Source organism: Eschscholzia californica, unplaced genomic scaffold, assembly GCF_041429995.1.
Source record: "Eschscholzia californica isolate CP2 unplaced genomic scaffold, dmEscCali1.0.p SCAF_3, whole genome shotgun sequence".
Lineage (NCBI taxonomy): Eukaryota > Viridiplantae > Streptophyta > Magnoliopsida > Ranunculales > Papaveraceae > Eschscholzia > Eschscholzia californica.
This window is the reverse complement of record NW_028238420.1, coordinates 58292963-58310101: the sequence shown is the minus strand read 5'-3', so window position 1 is coordinate 58310101 and position 17139 is coordinate 58292963. Positions and strand designations below refer to the sequence as shown.

The 17139-nt window shown below is 35.2% G+C and overlaps 3 protein-coding genes across 19 annotated transcripts in view; all 3 read left to right on the top strand.

Moving 5' to 3' along the window:
• LOC147552451 (TOM1-like protein 5) overlaps nucleotides 1–2575 on the top strand; it is a 23266-nt gene extending 20691 nt beyond the window's left edge. The window contains exon 10 of the mRNA XM_086666270.1: nucleotides 2301–2575. Coding sequence (XP_086522396.1) covers nucleotides 2301–2448 — 148 coding nt within the window. The 3' untranslated portion in view covers nucleotides 2449–2575. The remainder of the gene's footprint in view (nucleotides 1–2300) is intronic.
• Nucleotides 1–17139, top strand: part of LOC147552449 (TOM1-like protein 5) — a 25652-nt gene extending 8513 nt beyond the window's left edge. For 2 of the 14 annotated variants that reach the window (XM_086666256.1, XM_086666257.1), the window contains exons 2-11: nucleotides 8331–8447; nucleotides 9662–9790; nucleotides 11166–11244; nucleotides 11483–11581; nucleotides 11684–11797; nucleotides 12357–12514; nucleotides 12929–13004; nucleotides 14518–14603; nucleotides 16116–16280; nucleotides 16451–17139. In XM_086666256.1, coding sequence (XP_086522382.1) covers nucleotides 9690–9790; nucleotides 11166–11244; nucleotides 11483–11581; nucleotides 11684–11797; nucleotides 12357–12514; nucleotides 12929–13004; nucleotides 14518–14603; nucleotides 16116–16280; nucleotides 16451–16805 — 1233 coding nt within the window. In that variant the 5' untranslated portion in view covers nucleotides 8331–8447; nucleotides 9662–9689 and the 3' untranslated portion in view covers nucleotides 16806–17139. Of the gene's footprint in view, nucleotides 1–7845; nucleotides 8194–8330; nucleotides 8448–9590; nucleotides 9791–11165; nucleotides 11245–11482; nucleotides 11582–11683; nucleotides 11798–12356; nucleotides 12515–12928; nucleotides 13005–14517; nucleotides 14604–16115; nucleotides 16281–16450 lie in introns of those variants that run through there. The other 12 variants (XM_086666266.1, XM_086666264.1, XM_086666260.1 and 9 more) reach the window with 10 other exon arrangements.
• LOC147552450 (uncharacterized) lies at nucleotides 2738–6098 on the top strand. 4 transcript variants are annotated; one of them, XM_086666275.1, is made up of 7 exons: nucleotides 2744–3080; nucleotides 3365–3400; nucleotides 3565–3612; nucleotides 4035–4099; nucleotides 4357–4449; nucleotides 5087–5184; nucleotides 5592–6098. In XM_086666275.1, the coding sequence occupies exons 1-5, from the start codon at nucleotides 2842–2844 to the stop codon at nucleotides 4365–4367; spliced, it is 399 nt and encodes a 132-aa protein (XP_086522401.1). In that variant the 5' UTR covers nucleotides 2744–2841; the 3' UTR covers nucleotides 4368–4449; nucleotides 5087–5184; nucleotides 5592–6098. The 4 variants fall into 4 exon arrangements, 1 of the variants encoding a protein (XP_086522401.1); XR_015236977.1 differs by lacking the exon at nucleotides 4035–4099 and having other exon boundaries at nucleotides 2885–3080; XR_015236978.1 differs by lacking the exon at nucleotides 4035–4099 and having other exon boundaries at nucleotides 2887–3080; nucleotides 3565–3642.

Below are 17139 nucleotides of genomic sequence, written 5' to 3'. Positions count from 1 at the left end.
AGGAGAGGGTATTCGTGTACTTGAATTTGTTGACCAAAATTTGTTGCTTTGTGTACAGGCAGGCTAGAAATATCGCAGAAGCTCTTAAAGAACGTTTGGCGAATAGTAACTCACATATTAAATTACTTACTGTCCAAGTGAGTGCAGTTTATGTTCTACCTATGGACATTTTATATCATAGGGAGTTGTTCACTTGTATGTTGTAGTGCATCATTCTCTTAACAATGTGAGGATATAGCTTTGCATCCTTGAGATCCATGTTTTAAATTGCGATAGAAGCCTCAAGGCGATTTGGTCTGTTTTCGCCTTTAGGCGTACATATCTATAGAGAAAACAAAAGGTACAAGAATTGATTAAGTTTATGCAATATAAGAATTAACAACATTTATGTTTCTTGTTCATTAAACACTTTAACTCTTTATATTAATGCGGCTTGGTTAAAAAAGACAATATTACGTTATCCTTTTCTTCATCTAGAAGAATTAGTTAATGCGTTTTGCACATCGAGGCCTATGCCTTGAGGCGGAAAAAAACGTTCTTATAAATATTGTTTAAGATGTGCCATAAACGAGTCAGGAAAGAGGGAATGCGATGAGTATGTTTACTCTAAGGTCAAGCAGAGCTAATTTTACTATCTTGTACTTTTGCCTGATTTTGCAGTTATTGGAAATGCTGGTGACTAATTGTGGAGATCATATACAAACCGAGGTGATAGATACAGGAATTCTTCCAATTCTAGTCAAAATAGCGAAGAAAAAGGTTGGTACCATTATGCATCCTTATGCAGTTCCGAACTTTTGACTGCTTTTAATGCCAAATTTCTATGGTTTTCCTATTTCATTGAGAAGCTTGATTATGTTAAGTTCTATAACAGTCTGGTCTACCAGTAGCAGAGGATATATTTCTTCTTTTAGAAGCCATGCAAGCGTCACACGGGGTGGTGCAAATGGAAAGCACCCACAGTACCATGCTGCATACAGTGAGTTGGTGGTAGGTACAATTTAAACACTTGGTGGTTGATAAATTACATGAATGCCATTTATCATAGATGTTGAAAATAAAATCCATTTTACTTGCACATGTTATTGAAGTTACATGATATTACAAACTGTGAGAATAGTCCCACATAGGAAAAGGGTGATCTAGCAACCAAGAATGTGATGTCTAGGTCCTCTCAACTCATTGCCAATTGGTTTTGAGTTTGATGACCACAAGCTTTACATGGTAGCAGAGCTAGACTTACAAGGGTGAGCTAGACTCACATAGGAATAGAGATTTCGTCATTTTGATGCCCCACAAGACTCATTTCGGAATGAGGGACCACATCCCTCTCCTTGTCTTCCTGACTTTAAGTTTTTGCCATTGAGTGATGGTCTGTTCAATCGATTTAGGAATACACAACTGGTTCTTTGAAGTGTTTGTAAAGATATCCCATAAGAGTCTCCCCCAATCACAATGTAGAACCAGATGTTCAGCTAATTCTTCAGTCTTCTTGCACCTAATGCATCGTTTTGGGCATTTGGAAATTTGGGAACTTATGTTGATTTATCTGTACCCGTATGTCGCTTATTGTATGCCTCTAAGATGATAAAAAGCTGGAAGCTTTATAAATTTCATCACATCATTATCCTGCTTGAGCACTTAAGGACTGCTCCCATGAAGTATGGATAACATGTAACCAATGATTGTTTTTGGTTTTTCAGTGTAAAGGGGTAAAGTACAATCAAACACAGAGGGTGCTCCCCTTACATGTTCTTACTCCACAGGCACACGTATATCATGTATGTGAAGGGGAGGTTGTTCCTCCAAAATTTGAAACAATTATGAAGCAATCAGATTCTCAAATTGTGCCCGAATCAAGGTAGTACTAGAATTTTCTGTCATTAATATTATTTTTAGGCTGTTTTCATTGTCAATATTTCATTCTCTAGGTTAGTTATGTACTCTGTACTCCACGACAACATGAGTGGGGTCCTTGATATCCTATCGCTGTATTAACAAATATGTTGAGATGAAAACATAATGCCGAAATAGTGAGTTCTTTTTTTCCTGCGAAGTGTTAACGTGGTTTTGTTATCGCAATTGACACAATTACAATTGTGTCAATTACAATTGTGTAATGTGAGAATCCTTGCATATTTCTCTCGACATTTACTTGTGATTGAGTCAATCACATTACCCAAGTACCGATTTTACGATGCTTCTACCATCAAATCATTAAAAAAGAAAAAAGTAAACCTATTCTAAAGTTCTCGCCTATCTATTTACTTTTGTCTTCTTTTTACACACTGATATTTCAGGACGGCAAAAGGAAAAGCTCCCATGGAATCCGAAGATGAAAACCATCAAGAGAATGGATTGGGTATTAGCAAGCCAACAGAAAAGAAGTACCATCGACTTTCACGCCCAGTGCTCAGAACCAACGGAAAGCGCGGCACCCCACTTTAGTGAACAATAAAACAGTTTCCGATTTGTGGTAGGTGTTTATATTAGTTTTACTGAGACACCATTTTCTCTGAAGGTGCATTTTCTGTGTATAAATTTACTACAGATAGTAAAAATTTTAGATTGCTTCCAAGCTATGTGGATTCCCAGCTCCAGCTTTGGGGACTGGGATGTTGGCATGGCATTGTCATAGTCTGGGTTAGGTTACTTTTATATCTATTTAAACCTTTTATAGACATAGGTTTAGTGGTTTGGGATCTGTATAAGATGGCAAGTTAATACATACATATCTTCTATATAATAAGGGAGGAGGGTATCTTTCCCCCTCCTCCCAATGGCCATGATTTGTCCTCACAAAAGATAAAAGACGGTTCAGATTTACTTGGTCAAAAGTTAATGGTTGAGATTATAAGAAAAAATGATCCAAGGGTTTTAAAGAAAAGGCAAAGCATTTTTGGGAAGATTCCATCGTTTTTTACTCTTTCCCAGCACACACCCTCTCCGCCCACCCTCTCACTCGCCCCTTCATGGCTTCATCTCCCTTTTCTCCTTCCCGCTATCTCTCATCTTCGTCAACTTCTCATCTCATCAGGTATCCCTCTCTCACACACACTCTCCGTCGATCTCTCACGCAGGTATTCATCTCTCTCTCTCTCTCTCTCTCTCTCTCTCTCTCTCTCTCCCTCTCTCTCTCTCCCTCTCTCTCTCTCTCCCTCTCTCTCTCATATTTGCTGAAATTTTAGCCGAACAACTTAGGGTTTCAATTTGGTATAACCGAACAACTTAGGGTTTCAATTTGGTATAGCCGAACCACTTATGAATGTGTATTGATTTATTTAGGGTTTCGATCCTAAATGTATGAAATCTAGGGTTTTTCCTGCTTCTGAGTTTTATGATTAAGCTCAAAAACTTTGTTTAGGTACCGTAAATGCTCAATGAATGTTTCGGTTGCAAGGTTCGTCACTTCGTCTACCCTTTTCTTTTCCTTGACTACTTTTTTTTCTTTTCCTTTTAGTTTTGTTTGATGGACTGTAGTTTAGGTTTTCGTTACTCTTTCTTTTGATGATTGCGTCCAGGTGAGTGATGATTGCTTAAATTGTGTTACCTTTAAATTTTCAGTGTTTGTGTTAGCTTTCGAACTTGGTGTGAAGAACAAAACGCTGATGGGTATGTTCTTAGCCTGAGCCACAGAACTGTGTATGATTTCCAAACTTCCAAAAACAAAATTTGCTTCAAATTCATGTTTTTATTTGTGTCATATTCAACAGCGTCGACACAACTTAATTGTTTCGCAGGTATATCACTGTCAATTTTTAGGGTTTCACCGATACGCTTATGTACACAAATTTAATTTTGCCTCGAGCTTGAGGTTTTAACATGAGCAACTTCTTAAGTTCATTATATCATTCTTTAATATCTTATCTATCTAATCGATGTTTGTAACTAGATGAGTTTCCCCAATATGCTCCCAATATTAAGCAATTTGCTACTCATTTTCCCCATCTTTTCCGACTTTACGTAAATTTGTGGTGGTACCCATGTTTGTCTGAAAAATTTAGTCTAACGGTTAGTCTTGCAAGTGGCTTTAGGTTTAACATTTGGCTTCGCAATTCAAGTCTGACTTCACTGTATCTTCATTACAAACTGTTTTATGGTAAATTCATCTTCTTTTTTCTTGGTTAACTTCTGCTTTACTTAATGGTTTATGCTTTATACTTCATGAAGTTATAAACATTGATGTCTGCATTGAAATGGGTACTATTGAATGAACTTTATTAATATTAATATACAAGATCATTTGTAGTTTGACATAGATCCTTCAGTTTTTCTTTACTGATATTAGCTTTATATCAACTTCTCTTTGTAGTTAATAACAACAATCGCTAATTTTTATTAACTGCAAATGTCTAGGTGTTGTCTGATGAACCCGTTTTAATATTAAGGTTTGGTCGCCCAACAATGAAGTTTAATTGAAGATTTTGGTCAACCAAGCTATTTATGAATGTAAGTTGTTCGTTATCATATTCGTGTATCATACTTGACTATGTTTCCGTGAAAAAGGCTTTTTGACCATCCGCGGAATTATTTGCCTCCATATTTAGATTGCTCTTTTTACTTGATCATGCCAGTTACATAAAGTCAATTTTCTGCCGAAGATATCAAATGCTTAATTATATAGATGATTTTATATATTAACAGTGTTTCTATTATAGGAACTTTTGTGGACATTCTAGAGGATACCATTCGAGAGTCTATGTATCTGTTAGGGTTTTCTTCTCTTCTTCTTCGACTCAAATGAAAAATTCCCTGTGGTTTACCATATTTTTTATACATAGTTGTTGCGTTTGCCATGGGTATTGTCTTCTTATACCTCTTTCTTGATTTTCATCGAAATTTAGGGCTTATTTTGGGAGTTTCATGTTTCTTTCCTTCTTCATTTTTTTTTCGTAGTTAGGAGTTTCAACTTTCAAGCAAATTTTGAAACTTGGGTATCTGCTCAGGTTAGTGTAATTAGGATTTAATTAGATTAGATGGTTTGATCAAGTTATATGCATCTTCTTTAGGAAATTCTGGTTGTTCTTCCTTAACGTACATAATCAAGCTTACTGTTTTCTGAACACGTTTTTGTTTGTTTAACTAGGAGGCAAGAGCAGTTAGATTTTTGTATCAGTTCAAGGCTTTTGGAGCTTTGCTTAACACTGATTTGATTCAACTCCATCTACTGCATCTTCATCAAAGGTAGTTACCAAAATTATGATTAACTTATCAAATCACTATTATTTTCTTTCGGTGATTGCATCCTGGATTCTTCATCTTTCGTTTATGTAAAACTTAGGGATGAAGGTGGTGGTTATTTTTAGACTGTGAATCTTACTCTATTTAATTTTCCGTTTAAACACCTTTTAACAATCACGTTACACTAATATGAGGTTTACTTGGTCACGAAAAGTTCATACAAGTTAGACTTTGATGCTTACGTAGGGATACTTTCTAAGACAAATGTCTCGGTGCGAAGATAGTGCTTTAACTCAACTTTTGGCGCAAATGATTAGGTGAAAATCTAGCATATTGGTCATGAAAAGCTTCTTAAGGAAGAATGATTTGTTACTTTTGCTAATATTTACATTTTCACATTTTTTTTGTAGGTGATTCTGTAGCAGCAACCTCCGGGAGTTTTTGTTGGGGAAACCTCAATCTGTCAACGATGTATGGTGGAAACTACATTGCGATCCTTTCCTCCTACGGTTCCGTCAACGTGAGCATAGTGGAAACTACATTCTGATCCTCTCCTACTGTGCCGTCAGCGTGAGCATGACACCCTCGCACCGATTAAGAATAACCCGTGAAATTTAAGTCTGTAGGTAATTTTGACTTCATCAATAACCACACCAGAAAGAAGTGACGGTTACCAGGAGTATCAACAACATGAGTCAAGATTAAGAGATTCATTTTCAATTTGTGTGGCAAAATCTCAACCATTAAGAATAATCATTTTCAATTGTCGTAAACTACTTGGACGAAGGAAGTGAAGAAAGGAAGAAGTTCAAATAAGAGATTTGTTTACAATTATATGGGCGTTGCTAAAATGTATAACTGTGAACTCTTAATGTGATTTTATAGAACATTAATAAAATTTGAACCTTTTCCATCAATTTTGCTAAGGAAGGTTAAAATCTATTGTTATACATATGTCGAATCTTAGGTTACGTGTTTAACAATACTGTCCGTGCCCGATCAACAACCAATTAATAGTAGTTTCAGACTATTAGGTAATATTTATGTGTCAATCTTTTCTCTGTGTCTTCTCACGGGTTGAAAATATTAGAGTGACTAATTCACCAGGTTAGGATGTTTTTCAAATTTACAAAAAAAAATGGAGAAGAGAAAGATGGAGAGGGTAGTTGTATATGTTGTTGTCAATTTTTGCTATTATGTTTACTTGAAAATTAGGATTATTCATTTAATATTTGGATTACTCATTTAACTTTTGCTATTAGGTCTTCATTCTTCTCCCAAATCTGGAAATGAATTTAATTCTTTCGTTAGAAGATAGTTAGCAATTTGCTTAACGCTTCAATCGAGGTTAGAGTTTCTCTTCGATTTCTTTATCTAAAATTTTAATATTGATGTTGGTTGGTCTTTGAATCATAAGTTGACTACCTATTGATTAAATGTCTCACTATATTATTTTATATCTTTGCATTAGTAGTTTTATCTTCTATTTTAATAGCTACTTTAATAGCTTATGTCTGATGAAACTAAATTTAAGTCGATATGTTCTTGCTCACTGTAGTTTTATCTCTTCAAATAAGTTCAGTAAATAGACAGATAGAATTGCTTATCATTTATAAACTTCCAAAAACCGGAGTACTGGTAATTAAAGGGTATTAATACTTGGATATCGATTCATATCTTCGTTGCAGGTCACTTAAGGGCTTTGATTTGTTTTCGTTTGTTTCATTTAGGGCTGAAATTTGTGGGTTCTAGCAATGGTCTGAACTTCTTTTTGTTTTTTGCAGTATGAGACGATTACTGGAGATATATAGTTTGTGTTTGCGCAGGAGGATCACCCTAAGTTTATATTGATCCATTTGGATGATAGGTAGCTCATCAAGACCAACTCTTGGGAAGTTGTTGACATCAAGGAATATATGAGGAACCAAACTCGATAATATGCCTGGTGGTGCATAGAAGGTTCAGTGTCTCCCGCAACGAAGAGATTAATGAATTAATTTTGACTTTTTTTATTGCTTAAATTATTATTCTTGAAGTCGAACTTCAAATTATTTAACACAAACTTTTTCTTTTTCCTATTTTTGTTGTCAATTTGTTATGTCAATTCGAAAGAAAAAAAATGCACATCTTCGCCTATAGTTTGAAATTACTGTTCGTGTCGTAGGGCACGGGTTACACCCTCGTATATATATATACATAGGTTTATTGGTTTGGGATTTGTATCAAGATAGCAAGGGAATTAATAAGAGATTGTTTTGGGATTTGATATAATTTGGTTGTGTGTGCTCTCTACTTATATTCTTTTATTAAGTTTTTCATTCTCTTATTTTCTTTGTCTAATACTACAAAAGATTAAGTGAGATATTACACCTTGTCAACGTAATTGTCTTGCCCCCTGAAGGTGTATAAGAAGCTGTAAGTTTATGTTATTATTTAATGCAAAATTAGACGAAAATATTGTTAAGAGGGAAGTCATTTTCGTCCTGCTTTACATATGTGCTACGTACGGGCGAGATTTAACCGGCCTTAACATTTTCCGTCTTCCATAAGGGTATATAAATTGGGAAGTAAAAACAAATTTGGGCCTAAATGAACATTTCGACACATGTGTGGGCAAATTTGACTATTGGAGACAAATTAGGGGCTAAAGTCCAAACACACCTTGTTGGAAGCTGTCTACTTTCTCTCTCTTCCTTAATTTTCTAAGCATTGTTTTGCCTTTTCCAAAACGGCGAAGGGCGGTGACTCATCATCCAGATATATTCCTAGTCTATATTCCTAGTCTTCAAACAAATTCATCATCATCATCAAAAGATCAAATCGACCACCGAAAAGAATATTTTAGCAGAACAGAGGAAAAAGGAAAACCCTAAAATCTTGGTCGAGTAGTCATAGGAATTACTAATACGTAGGATTTATTCTCGAAGAAGAAGAAAAAGACGATCGTAGTTTTCCTCTTTCACAAATGCCGAAGCAAACATGTGCTGATCTTCTTTCTCTTCATCTTCTCAAGTACTCTAATTATTAATTTACTTAATTGTTTTCTTTGAGATCTGAGCTTTTTTTATATCATTTTCAAGTACAATTTGTTGATTTATTTGATTGATGTTTGTTTGATTTTGATTTCCTAAACGTCTGATCTTCTCCAGGTTGATCAATTTGAATATATCTAAGGTTTAGTTCAATTGGAAACTCTAGAAAAATTCATTGAGATCCCGATAGTTTCGATACGAATTTCTTGTTTAACGACGATCGGCCGTTTTCAGGTAAGTTCAGCTAGTATTATTGAGTTCGTTTATTGTATTAGTTATGTTTCTTTGTTGTTTCATCTAATTCTTTGAGGTATGCTAGTTTTATGGCTTTAGTTTGTAAACTACTTAGGAATTAGGTTTCAAATTTAGTCAAAGCTTTGGTGGAGTTGGAGATTTTGGTTTACCTTCCATCTAAGAAGTGACATGAAACCGCAGGTGAATAGACTAAAATGTTAGATAATGTGAGATGAAAGATTTTAGTTGTTGTTCATATTAGGAGAAGATCAGCCGAATTGAGTTTAAGTCTTTAAGACCAAGTTTGATTATTTCGGCTGGTAATTGGTTAAATGTAATTTGGATTTTTCTTTTTGTCATTCAAAACAAGTAAGTCGGAGTACTTAGAGCGAAAATTTAAACTAGTGCAACAATAAACAGTGGATTCGAGGAGGTTTTAATTATCCTTTAATTTCTGTAGAACTCTCTCTTTTACTCTAATTTAAATATCGGGGATTAGATTTGATCTAGTTGATAGTACCACACTGATATGTTGATAAAAGAGTTAATGGGCACTCAAAGATCAAAATTGATTTAATGATCTTAATCAAAACTATATGGATTTTATCTGTAACAAAAACATGAGATTTCATCAATTTGAATTGAACTAATCTAGGTTATTTAGTTTGTACTCAAAATTTGCTTCCATTATTTTGGCTGATTTATCAAATAAGGTTCGGCAGTTTCACTTATTCATGCCGAACAATTGGAGATCCATTTTTGTAGTTTGAATGCCTATCTGTTCTTAGGGTTTTTTTATTTGGTTTTAGATGTTTAACTGAAAAATCGAATTTTATCAGCTTTTGGTATTTTATTTGATTCCCTTGGGATTACTTAGCAGTTTAGTCATGTGACGGTAAGATTTGTTACATCCAGCTTAATTGAGGAATAATATACATTATATAGGTATACATTTCCTCTTTATGAGGTCATGCGTATTTTAGAATGTAGAAGTTAGGAGGTGAAGATGTTCTCCATGAGCGGCATTGTCGGTGTGTGTTAGCACTCATGTTAATTGTGTTTAAATGAGTCCCTGCTTGAGGGTTGTAGATCTTAGGAGTCCAAGGAAACAAACTTCAGATTTGTGTTTTTGGGTGTTAACAGGTAGCTAATGTAGCAATTTAATCCTGTCACGCTTGATTAGCTGCATATGTTAACAAATATTAATTTTGAAGTTGAGGTAGGGTTGTCGTAGAGGAACAAATGGCGGCTCAGCTAGTGAATTCAGCTACTAATGATAAAATGAAGGAAATGGATTGGGTGAAAAACATTGAAATATGTGAAATGGTTGCACGTGATCCAGGGTATGTGACTCACTATCTAGTGCTTGCTATTGTCTTTCCATATACTATCAGCAATCCTCATTTATCGCTGTATGTTATTGTTTAGAGTTAACTCTTTGAAGTGCTCAACTGAAAATGGTTGAACACAAAGTATTTTTTTACAGCATGTACTTAGATTTGTTATTATTTCCGACTCTCAATTTACATGTGATTTTCATGCTCCTATTTGTCTAATAAGTATTATTAACAAATCCCGCTTAGGCCCCTATTGGTGTTCAGCGCACCTACGTCATGAACACTAAGTCCGTCCAACTCGTCATTTAGAGATTGTGATAGACTTAAAGATGCAGCCAGAAAACGCTGATTAGCTATTTTGCATGTCCAGATATGTCTCGCTAAGGACAAAATAATTGCGTACATCACCTTATTTAATTTTAATTTCATCTTTCTTTCTCGCCCTCCTTCCCTGAGTTCCCCCTTGCTCGCTTTCTATATCTGAGGCTCTTCCCTCCTCTCTCTTCTCTATTTCTTCTTTCTCATTCCTCACTCTTTCTCTGAAATAAAACTATTTGATTTGAAAGAGAAAGAGGAGACTTAGCCGACATTCGTTTTATTAGTTGGTTATTTCAGGAAAGAAATATATTGACATCAAACTTGAAGCAGTGCATACTCTCTTATCCCCTCTCTTCTCTCTTCTTTATTTCTCTTCTTTTCTTCTCTGTTCCTCTTTCTCTGAAAAAAAGAAGTACAGGTAAAGAAGAGAGGAAGAGGGAAGAAGGAAAGGATATGAGTACAGCTTGACTTGAAAGAAAGAGAAAATGAGCTAATAACCAATTTGTTAGGTGCCGAAAACATTTCAGCAAATATTCAAAAAAAATATTGACATAAAACCTGAAGCTGCGGGGGCCAGAAAGTCCATATGAGAGGTTGGGAAAACTTGATTTCAGATAAAAGGTTGGAACCAAAAAGTTAATTACCTCGACAGTTATAAGGGGAACTGTTCCAGTTCAGCTAAAATATCTATGCTTCCTTATCTTTTGGAAAACTGCGTTTCGGGAAGGAAGATAGGAAATGAAAGCCGGGGAATCAAATGTGAGGTTAATGAGGTTATTTGATAACACTAATGATGACTCAAACTGAGTGGGTGGTAGAGGTTTGACAAAAAACAACGATCTGGTACTATGCGTACCATGGTTTGCTTTTATGTTTATACCTTCATCATCCAATGAGTAGAACACCTGGACATATTTGACCTGGTATAAAGCAAGATCTTTAAAAATGTTTGCTTTCCTTGCATGACTACACAAGTGATCACTTAGCTAGAGGATGGGGTATTCTTTTACAAACATTTGCTTTTCTTGACCACAGGCTTGTGTTTTTTTGCTTTTGCATACAGGCAGGCTAGAGATGTTGTTAAAGCTATTAAAAAACGTCTGGGAAATAGACACTCAAATACTAAACTTTTTGCTGTCCTGGTGAGTGCAGCATGTTCTATAAACGGAGTAGATTTGTAACTTTGTAATGCGAACTCGTAGCAGTAATTCCTTTTGCATTCGATGTACTATATTTTGTTATCCTGTTGACTAACAGAAATCTGCGCATGCTGGAACCGCATCAGCAGTCATGAAATAACATATGCTACTATGCTAGTATGTTCTCTCTGAGGTTCAACTGGTGCTTATTCTATTTTTGTACTTTCACCTGATTTTGCAGTTATTGGAAATGTTGATGAACAATTGTGGGGAGCACATTCACACGCAGGTGATAGATACAGGAATTCTTCCGATTCTAGTGAAGATAGTGAAGAAAAAGGTTGATATTATCAAGCGTTGTCTTGTTCTGTTGATTGATTGCCAAATTTCTGTGATTTTACTATTCAATTGAGAAGCGTAACTATTTTATCTTTTGTTACAGTCAGATATACCAGTTAGAGAGAAGATATTTCTTCTTCTTGATGCCATGCAGACATCGCATGGTGGAGCATCTGGAAAGTTTCCCCAGTACTATGCTGCGTATTATGAGTTGGTGGTAGGTACATCACCTTAATCTTCATTCTTCAGTGCATTTCTTTGTGATGATTGCCATCTTGTCTTCTATGGTTATTTTGGACTCTGTAAACTGGGTGTTGGTCCAGTGTAAATTATATTAGATTTAAGGTTGCATAGTAGAGACCTCCTAGAAGTGGCAAACAAACAATATTCTTGACGGAATCATGTGTCAGTTTCAACTCTAATTGTCAATTATTAATATGTAATACCTCCTTCAAGAGTCAAACTGTCAATTATTAGATATTTCACTATCTTGAACACGAGTGCTTTGTAGTCTAACTTCTTGCGGTTTATAGGTTTGTTGTTAATATGTCTATTCGATATACTGGTGCTGATTGTTATATCCTGCTAAACTGAAAATAATATAAGCCTAAGCAACCGAAAATTCGATAAGCACTACTCATTATCATGAGTAAATGTGAGAATTTATGTCAAGCTATAAACTACGCTAATAAGATATATGCTCTCTTAAGCACTTGAGGCTTCTGAGCTATGAACGAGTACGAATGAGATGTAACTAGTGATTGTTTTTTTTTCAGAGTGCGGGAGTAAAGTTCACCCAGACTCAACGGGTCCTACCCTCAGATGTTCCTACTTCAGAGGCACCCAATAATAATGCATCTAATATAAAAGTCGTTCCTCCAAAATGTGAAGAAGTTCAAAAGCAATCAAATTCTCAAATTGTGCCTGAATCAAGGTATTTTCTCATTATGTGTTGTCACTATCATATTTGTATGGTTTAACCACATTAGAGCTTGATGTGCAACTCGACTTGGTGATGACATATCAATATGGTCGGCCAGTTTGTTTCCTTTCGTAGGCATGCTTTTGATCAGGATATTGATTCATGTTCGAGCTTGTTCTATACAATATTAATGTATGTACTCAAAGTCCGGAACAGGTCACCGTCTTGGGAAGCTTTTGTTTGACCCATTTTTTCTTGGCTGTGATATGTGAAAAGTCTGGTTTTAGCCAAACGTAAGGATGAAAGAAATGTGCAATTGATTCTTGAGTTTGTGATATATATGAAAAAAGGAACTGTAAGTTAGGTTACATCTGTGGGATTCCAGAATATAAATAAATTTTTTCTCGACATACTTCCTTGTTACAGTATAATTCAGAAGGCTGGTAGCACGTTGGAGGTTCTTAGAGAGGTCTTGGATGCTATTGATACTCAACATCCTGAGGTATGAGATTTAGGGGACTTCCTTTATGTTGAACTGACCGACTAATCTTATATCTATTGTTTGTTTGAACCTTTTGGTTTTGTCATTGCTGGATGTTAACTCTTGTTTGTACTTTATAGTACTAGAAGAACTTTTTTGGGTAGGACTACTTTATATTGAACTTGTCAGTTCCTTTCGGAACTAACTCAATTTTTCAAATTTACTTTAACAGTAAAACAATCAGAAATTCTTTAGCTTCTCTAGTACGAAACTCATTCTCCTAGGATATTTTGTTTCGACTTTCGAGTCTGACCTAGTTATTCTCAACATATCGAACATGCTCTGTTAGCATCCTTCTTGCTTCACCATTTGGAAACCCCAAAAATCTCATGACTTCAGCATTAAGTAACGATCTTATGTGCACCTAAGTGAAAAAAAAAATGAAATATTCATAATCTTGATTCTAGTACCACTAGCAGTATAGGTTTTGTGGCAGATTACTTTAAGGCCAAGGAATGAAACTTCCCGAAATTTCACCGAAATTTCGCGAAACGTTTCCTAAAATGAGATTAGGTGCACGAAATAACACTTACAACTATTTCCTGCATAGTTTCCACCGACATGATCGAAATTTCCACCGAAGTTGTTGGAAATATCGAAATTTCCACCGACATGATGGAAATTTCGACCGACATAGTAGAAATCTAGCAAAAAAACGGGAGAAACTAATACTAGAAACATATCCATTTCTTCTTCTTTTTCATCTTCATTTCTCTTAGATTTCTCTTGATTTTTATGTTATGTTTTGCATGGTTTTTAAATCTATTTGAATGATTTACGCCTTGCCTTAACTGCCTGAATTGATTTTTTTTTTTTGAAACTTAGAATGAATATATTAAAGGAGAAAAAGCTATATACAGAGAGAGGGGTGGCTTAAAGCGGATATCTCACGACATCCAAGCCTCCCAATGAACTACAACATCTAGATAGGATACATTCTTAAACTTATCAATTCTCCTAACCCATGAGAAAATAGTTCCCTTAACGTCTTCAATTCTGCCTAAATTGATTTTATCTTAGTAACACCTCTAATATAACTGCGTAATTGACGGTACCTTCTCAAACAAACATAGTTTGTTAATTATTATCAGTAAGAATGTTATCTTTTGGGTGTTATAGCCAAAAAATTATTCAATTTACCCCCGGAAGTAACTGTGTAATTGTTAATACTCCCTCAAACTAATAGATAACGTTAAACATCATTTTTATGCATCATTATGGTTTAATAATCTTGTTATACATAATTGCATCATATTTCTATCATTTCTGTAGATTTGTAAGATTTCCACACTGACCGAAACATTTCTACGAAACGTTTCCACTTTTGGACCGACCGAAATTTCCACCGAAACCGAAATTTCATTCCTTGCTTTAAGGTGATAGTGTGGTCAGCATTTTATCCTTAGGTATTTGGTAATGGTTCGTATTGTACACCGAGGTTGATTGACATGAATCACATGATACTTTTTTGTAGGCAGCAAATGATGAGTTTACATTGGATCTCGTAGAACAATGTACATTTCAAAAGCAACGGGTGATGCATCTTGTCATGACCTCTCAGTAAGACTTACTTTCTTCGTATCTACTTAGAATGTTCTAGTATGTATTTTAAGTATAATTGTTATATAATCAGTTGGAAAAAAGCGAAAGTATAACTATTTATAAGAAAAATTCGTTATCAATGACATAGGAACTTATTTTGAGAAAATACCTATAATGCTATATATAGATGCCCCAAACCCAGGAAAAGAATAAATTTTGTTAGACGAAAGAGCAAAGTCCAGTGCTCTAGTTAATGCTGTTGTGAACCCAGCTGTGGTTGGGAGGCCATGCCAGCTGTTCTCGATGGGGGAGGAAGTCCAACATCAGCTGTCTTTTCACACCCATATTTTATTTAATTATTGCTTAAAGTCTTCGAGTTGACTAGGTTTTCTTATTTAGGTGAGAATGAGTAGGCAGGAACAAATATGGAGTTTACACTTTGAAATAAAGATGAAAACTTCATTTGAACTAAACAAACGGTAGAAACCGAGTAAACTGAAAGTGGATTTTGAATTTTTAATTAAACTAAAAACATACTTCAATAAAGATACTATCTAGGATCTTGCTCAAAATAAAAACTAACCTAAAATTCTTGCTACCTTATTGAATAAGTTCATCAAAAGGAGACTGAAGCATATTAAAATTAGTAAAACCTGCTACCCAACATAGCTAATGCCTTCAGATTCCGTTTTGATTTAAAACATACTCAAAAAGGAGAAGTTATACAAGTACACACCTTCCTAAAACTTTTGTAACAACTACGAAAGTTACATTAAGAAACAAACCTAACCTAAACACTAAAGCAACAATTTGAAAAAAAAGTACTAAAAGTAACAAAAAAAAAAACCGAAGTAATAATAGGCTGGCCAACCTTGAGGCTCGCGGTTTGGGTTCACATTGCTTCTCATAAAATTATAGGCTCCGACGAATTTTCATGCCTGTTTCATGGATAAAATTATAATTTAGTTAAACATTTGTTGAGAACGGAAGTTGTTTTTTGTATAATAGTATCATTTTTCACCTTAACCAGCTGGAGTCTTTTGTTTCATAATCGGTGTTTGCTGGTTTACTGTAACTCATAATCTTCATTCTTATCCATCCGAGTCACTTGCGCTCTCCAAACCCGTTAGTTATCTAATTTTCCTTCCAAGGTCAAATCCCTTCAAGTTAGTATATAATCAACCAGCATTTCCTCTTTTGCATATCTTTCACCTGTTTGTTTCTTAGTTCAGGCGTGTCATACCCCTATAGAAGCAGGTTGTAACTATTCCTTGAAATTACATTGATACATACGAACAGAGAAAGCATAATGTCCTTGGAATGAGTACTTAATACAATACGATAACAAATTAAGGCAGTTTTGTTTTCTGTTGGTTCATGTTTTTTTGTTCTGAACTTTGATTTTATTGATGACTTTGGACGTTAGAGTGTTTTTAAACCTGTTAATATTCCCTTGTACCAACATCTTCTAGGTTAACATGCATGATATCAAATATATATGTTTGAGTTGTATTACCTATAATTTGATAGGGATGAGAATGTGGTTTCTCGAGCAATTGAATTGAACGAAGAGCTGCATAAAGTACTTTCAAAACATGAAGCGCTTCTTTCACCTCGGGTTAGCTCTCCTGCCTCACATTTTGGTTACGGTGGTGAAGCAGAGGAGGAAGAGGATGATGAACGGCTTTTCCGCAGGTATCTCACCCTTGATATTCCTTCCTCTCCTTTGTATTAACTATCAAGTAATTAACACATTTTCTCATATGAAACACATTTTCCCTGAACAAGTTCCTACAACAAAACTTTAGCTTTTGGTATTATTTTATCTATTTTTCTTCATCTTCTTCTCCACGCTGATATTTCAGGATCAGAAAAGGAAAAGCTTGCATGAGACCCGAAGAAGAACATCGAGGGAGGCCTTTGGGTATTAGCGAATCCATGCAAGCAGAAAGGATCCACCGTCCACTTATACGTCCACTGAGTTTAGAACCACAAGAACGATACCCTCCACCTCCTCCAACATCAGCAGTTTTAATTCCACCACCACCTTCAAAACACATGGAGAGAGAGAAATTCTTTCAAGAGAAGCAGGTAGAGGGTCGAACATTGGCAGGTCATATGAGGGACCTATCATTGCATAGCCGGAACGCAAGTAGCTCAACCAGTGGAAGCCTATATAGTTCAAGCATATATAGTGGAAGCATCGACTCTAGTGAATAATAATATAACACAGTTCCTCTCTCTAGCAATGGCTTTCAGATTTAGTTTATTACATATGTCCGAGGAGTTAGTACCCATTACTTAGGTTACTTTTTAGGTGTGGCGGTTTATGGTAGGTGTCAGATATTAGTTTTAATCAGATGCTATTTTCAGGTTTATATTTCTTCATTCTTAAGATACGAGTAATTGTTTGAAAGGGCAAATCTTGTTTGCCCAACGATGTAGCTATATAAATATATTACATATATAGAGAGGAAAGATAGTACTTGGAATAGTTTTTGGTCCTTCAGTCATCTTAATTACTCTATACTTATAATATATCTTAGTTGGTGCA